The sequence below is a fragment of the Cystoisospora suis genome (assembly GCF_002600585.1).
Source record: "Cystoisospora suis strain Wien I chromosome Unknown contig_1496, whole genome shotgun sequence".
NCBI classification, from domain to species: domain Eukaryota; phylum Apicomplexa; class Conoidasida; order Eucoccidiorida; family Sarcocystidae; genus Cystoisospora; species Cystoisospora suis.
In genome coordinates, this window is record NW_027154296.1 from 1,732 (window position 1) to 7,412 (window position 5,681).

Consider the following 5,681-nt stretch of genomic DNA (forward strand, 5'->3'; position numbering starts at 1 on the left):
ATAGATAGATAGATAGGACGGAGACAGATTAAACATAGACGGGAGGGCTCCTAGTGCGGAGTGAGATTTTGGGAAGTGATCGATCAATTTTTGACGTCCACCTCGTGGTGTATATACACCTGCTGAGGTAGAATCTCAAATGAATGACATTTAATGTTCTTTCCATCCATATCTCTCCACACCTCTAGTCTATCTATCTTTTATCTATCTTGAATCTATCTATCCATCTATCTTTAATCTATCTATCTATCGTTAATCTATCTATCTTTAATCGATCTATCTATCTATCTATCTTTAATCTATCTCTCTTTTCTACTGATCCACCTATCATCTTTATCATCTATCTCTATCTACCTGGCTATCTACATCTGGCGCCTTATCTATCTTTCTTTCTTTCCTCTTTCGTACCTGCTTCGATTCCTTTATTAAGAGCAATCGCTTGAAGGAGAAGAAGAAAATTTTCACGATCGTCTCCATAGAGGGCAGCCACCAAGCCACAGTCTAGAAAGATGAGCTGAAGATAGGGCTCATATCGGTATCTTCTTCCTCTCTCTCTCTTCCTCTTCTCTTTCTTCATCTCCCGAGATAAAGAAGAAGAAGAAGCGGAAAAGGAATGTAGATCTTCTTTCGATGACACAGGACTAAGATCAATCTCGTCAGAAGAAGAAGAAGACAGAGAAAAACGGGCCAAAGGAATGACGGGAGCATTCGAGGTGAAAGAGGGAAGCCCCATGGCTTGAGAAGAACCTGACGAAGAAGAAGAGAAAGAAGACTGTAAAAAGACACAAAGCGAAACAAGGGAGATCAACTATCAGGGATATGAGAAAGAAAGAAAGAAAGTAGAAGAAGAAGAAGAGGAAGAGATGAAGGAAGGAAAAAGAAAGGACGACAGCAAGGCGCAGACTGACCGAGTTCAAGTTGAAAGAGAAGAAAGAAGAGGAGGAAGAAGAAGAAGAAAGAAAGATCAGAAAGAAAAGAGAAAGAGATGTTGAAACTTCCTTTCTTCCTTCCTTCGCTCGTATGGGACGAGAAAGAGAGAAGAGTCGAGATCTATATCAATGAAAGTAAGAAGAAAGAAAAAAGAAAGAAGAAGTTCTTTCATTCGATCATTCACTCGTCCTTACCTTATTCTGTTTCTCTCTTCCTTCTTCTTCTTCTTCGTTAGTCAAGACATCCATCCCCCTCTGCTCATCTTTCCATACAACTTTCTCAGAAGAAAAGAAAGAAGAAGGAGAAGAAGAAGAAAGAGAAGAAGAAGGAGGAAGAAGAGAGATACCTCGCCTGACTAGGATGTTCCCAGGGTGAAGATCGGCATGAAGGAAATTATCGAGGAGTAGCATCTTAAGAAATGTATGTAAAGCAACACGCCCGATACCCTCACGCTCCTAAGGACATACAAAGAAAGAAGGAAAGAAAGAAAGCACGGCGAGAAACTAAAAGAAAGCCAGGGAACACAAAGGAAGGAAAGAAAAGAAAGAAAGGATACAAATCTAAAGAGGAGAGGAAAGAAAGAAGATAAGAAGATGAATGTAGCAGTGTGTATGCATGCAGTGATAGAGAGAGAAAGTGAGGTGAAGTGAACTTCTTGTCTGTCAGAAAGCATGTCGGCATGTGATGATTTCAGGTGTACGTACACCCCAGCAGCAACAACAGCAGCCTCCCCTCTCTCTCTTCCGAAGTCAATCATACATCCCCCACACTAAACACTTTCCTCACCCATGATAACGCATTTAAGAAGTTTCTACTCATCTCTATCTATCTACCTATTTATCTACCAAACTATCTATCTTTAATCTATCTATCTGTCTGTCTCACTAGTCTATATCTCGATATGTAGGTATGTCGGTCTGATGTATATCGAGGTGTCTGTGGACTCTTACAGCCTTCATTTGTTCACATGCCATTTGGGCTGCATTTACAAGCTCCGATTCATAGACGTTTTTCTCTTCATCTTCCCTTGTGACGAACTCCTTCCTCTCTCTACTCTCTTTCTTTAGCAACCCTCGTTTGCTTCTTCCATCTTCTTCTTCTTCTCTTTCTCTTTCCTCTCCTGCATGGGCATTGGTGTCGTTCTCTCTCTTCTCGTCCTTCTTCTCCTCTTCTTTCTTTCCTAATACACACCTCATCACCCAGCCTCTTCCTTTTCTTCTTCTTCTTCGTTTTTCCTTCTCTTCGTCTCTTTCTCTTGTTCTTCTTCTCTCTTCTTCTCGCTCTCTCGCAGAATGCTGTAGGAGAAGATCAAGAGGAATTCCCTGCTCTAAAGTCATGAGGAGAAACTCCTCATCACAGAGAGGTAGAACGGGATAAGGAAAGACCACGAGAGAGGAAGAAGAAGAGCTTCGCTTCTTCAAAAGCCGAGGAGAAGAAGAAGAAGGAAGTCCAGATGCACCCCACGAAGAAAAGAAAGAAAACGGAAGATACGAAGAGATCACTTCCTTCAAAAGAGGGAGAGAAAGAAAGGATGAAAAAGAGGAAAAAGAAGAAGAAGAAAGATCAGGAGAAGGAGGGGTAGAAGAGGAGGGATCAGAAGGAGAAGAAGGAGGGAGGTCAGAAGAAGAAGAAGGGAGAACAGGAGAAAGAGAAGAAGAAGTAGAGGAGGTGAGATTTGTCGATGGTGAGGAAGGGGAAGAAGAGAGAAGAGAAAAATTACTTCTGTCTCTGCTAAGGCGTAGGTGCTTCTTCACATGAGCCGTTGAAGAATGAGAGATAGGATCAAGACGGGTTAAGGAGAGAGGAAAGACAGGATTGGGTAAGCCAAAATTCTCTCTGAATTGGATGAGGTGCAGAGCTTCTTTCTTCAAATCTAATTGACTCCTCATCGTCGATGCAAACTCCTCTGCACTAAGAAATGAAAGAAAGAAAGAAAGAGAGGACAGAAAGAGAGGACAGAAAGAGTGAGAAAGAAAGAAAGAAAAGCCAAGAAAGGAAGAGGAAAGGAAAGATAAAGAAGAGAAGAGAAAGAGAAGAAAGAAGTGATGGAGAAGAGAAGAGAAAAGCAATGGTCATACATAGAGAAGAGCAAAGGAGCAAGGAGCAAACGTAAGAGAAAGAGGCAAAAGAGGGGAAGAAAAATAGATCAATCAGTTTACTTCACATCGCCATGTATCACTCCTATATGTATATACACTTATACAGAGAAAGAGAAATAGAAGAAGAAAGATGGAAAGCGAAAAGAAGAAGAAGGTGAGATGTGCAGTATGTTCGATCGAGAGATAGGTTATGACATACATGCAAAGAAGAAAGAAGAGAAAAAGAGAAAGGCAGAGAATTATTCACCTGCATGCAAATGTGTATGAAAAAGAAAGAATGGCCTGGACTGACCCTGGTGTCAGGCTGATCCATTGGAAGCCTGGAAGAGAGTCGATGAATCGAGCTAGCGAACATAATAAATGAAGATCGACCTCCATCGATTGTCGGGTCATAGGCTTCACTACCTTCACAGCCACACACATCCATACATCGTCATCTTCTCTTTCTTCTTCTCCTCTCTCCTTCTTCTTCTTCTCATTCCCCACACTTCTCACCCTATCTCCTTCATGTTCTTCTTCTTTCTTCTTCTTTACTTCTGCTCTTGTTTCGATAAGAGTGGGAGGAGGAGACGCGAAAAAGGAGGAAGAAGAAGAAGAGACGTCGCTTTCTCCTGGAGCTGAGAGAGTGCTAAATGTCGATGATAAGGTACCTTCAGATAAAGAGGACCTCTCAGACGAAGAGACAGGTCGAGAAATAGGAGGAGGAGAAAGTTGTTCCTCCTCCTTGTAAGGAGATTCATAGGGATAGTATGCCTGAGAAAGGAAAGAACGATGAGACGCATCCCTCTCCTCATTCACATGCAAACGAAGAAGCCCTCGATAGACCACGGCTATACACCCGGACCCGATAGGACTGCAAATGGAACAAGACAGAAAGGAAAGAAAAAAGAGAAAGAAGAAGGAGAAAAGAAATGAAAGAAGATGAAGAAGGGGGAGCCACGAAAGAAGAGGAGACGGGAGGAAAGAGAAGAGGATCGAGAGGAGATATGAAAAAGGACGGAGAAGAAGTACAGACGAAGAAAAAGGAGAGAGAATAGAAGAAGAAAAAAGAAAGGATAAAGGCAAACAAGAAAAGAATGAAGAAGTAAGAGAAAGGAAGGAAGGAAACGGAGAGAGAGAGAGAGAGGAAAAGTAGAGACGGGTCTACCTCTATTGTTGACGTATAGCACACCTGAGCCCTTCTCTTCTTCCTCGTCATCCAGGCATCGAGCTAGCTAGTCATTTCTCTCTCTCTCAGGCAGAACACGAAGAAAAAGAAGACATGAAAAGGAAAGACATCTACCCGCCTAAAAGAAAAACTAAAGAAGCTCCTTCTCTTAAACCTTCTCTGTCTCTCTTCGGCCCTCTCCCAGGCTCTTCTCTTTCTCCCTCACATCATTCTTCCCCTCCGTTTACAATACACAAGACACCTATCTATCTACCTATGCATCCATCTATCTATCTATCTACCTATGCATTCATCTATCTATCTATCTACCTATGCATTCATCTATCTATCTATCTATCTTTCGTCTATCTAAGCTATCTATCTATCTGATCTACCTATCTATCTACCTGTCTATCTACCTCTCATCTGTCTGTCTCTCTCTCTATCTGTCTATATATCTATCTCTGATCTAGCTGTCTTCAGTGTGCCACGTATCTATCTTTAACCTATGATTGACCTACCTGCCTCACCATCTATCTGTCTATCTAATGTGCTCCTCTCTCTCTCTCCCCATGCATACATACCTCTGAATCTACCTCTCTTTCTCTACATTGACGGTAAAGCTTCTTTCCACCTTCTCTTCTCTTTCTATCTCCCTCACGAGAAATAAAACAGAGGAGAGAAAAGAACGAAGAAAAAGAAGAGAAAAAGAAAGAAGGAAAGAGGAGTTGGAAATGCTGAATGCATGCTGTGATGTATCATACAAACGAAACAGATGACCTTATCTCTCTCTTCCTCTCTCTTCTGTTTCTCTAGCACTTCTTCTCTTTCATTTCTTCTCTCCTTGCCTCTCTTACCGCGGATCTAGAATAAGCTCCTCTCGCCAGTTCTTTCCTAATCGTCTCTCCATAAGTAGAGACACATGGGGATAGACAAAAGAAGAATCTGCAGGCTGTCGTTGATACCTGGAAGGAAGAAAGCATTCAAAAGAGAGAAGAAAGAGACAGAGCTAGATAAGAAAAGAGAAAAAAACAGAGGACAGCGCGCATGCACCTCCTTCTCTCTCTCTTTCTTCTTCGTGGTGTACATACACCCGAACAAACAGACAAGAAAACAAGCAACTCGCTCTCCTATCCTAGTACGAATGTCAGATCGTCTTTACATGCAGAGAGAAGAAAGAAAGAGAGACGAGATGAAGAAGAAGAAGAAAGACGAGAAGGAGTGGAAGAGAACTCAAGCACTTTCAGAGAACAGAAAGGAGAGAGGAAAGAAAGAGAGAGAAACAAAATAGAGAGAGAGAGAAGGAGAGAAGAAGGAGAGAAGAAGAGGAGAATTCTTATCTTCACAAACAGGCGGAGAAAGAAAGAAAGAAGAAGGTCAGCTGAAAGAAAATTGCATCTCTTTTCTTCTCCTCCTGCTCCTTGTTCTATCTCTCTTCTCCCCAGACAGAGAAGTACAAGGAGGAGGAGAAGAAGTAGAATAAAGACATACACAGCACCGAGAGA

At 41.9% G+C, this 5,681-nt stretch overlaps 1 protein-coding gene across 1 annotated transcript in view; it reads right to left on the bottom strand.

Annotated features, from left to right (window-relative positions):
- Positions 1-5,141, bottom strand: part of CSUI_003386 (abc1 family protein) — a gene marked incomplete at its 3' end in the record, with an annotated part of 5,956 nt that extends 815 nt beyond the window's left edge. Inside the window, exons 1-5 of the mRNA XM_068063584.1 lie at positions 5,034-5,141; positions 3,322-3,882; positions 1,881-2,841; positions 1,125-1,385; positions 409-772 (exon numbers count right to left, since the gene is read on the bottom strand). Of these exons, the coding sequence (XP_067924440.1) occupies positions 409-772; positions 1,125-1,385; positions 1,881-2,841; positions 3,322-3,882; positions 5,034-5,086 (2,200 nt within the window). The remainder of the gene's footprint in view (positions 1-408; positions 773-1,124; positions 1,386-1,880; positions 2,842-3,321; positions 3,883-5,033) is intronic.
- Between the last annotated feature and the right edge of the window lie 540 nt (positions 5,142-5,681).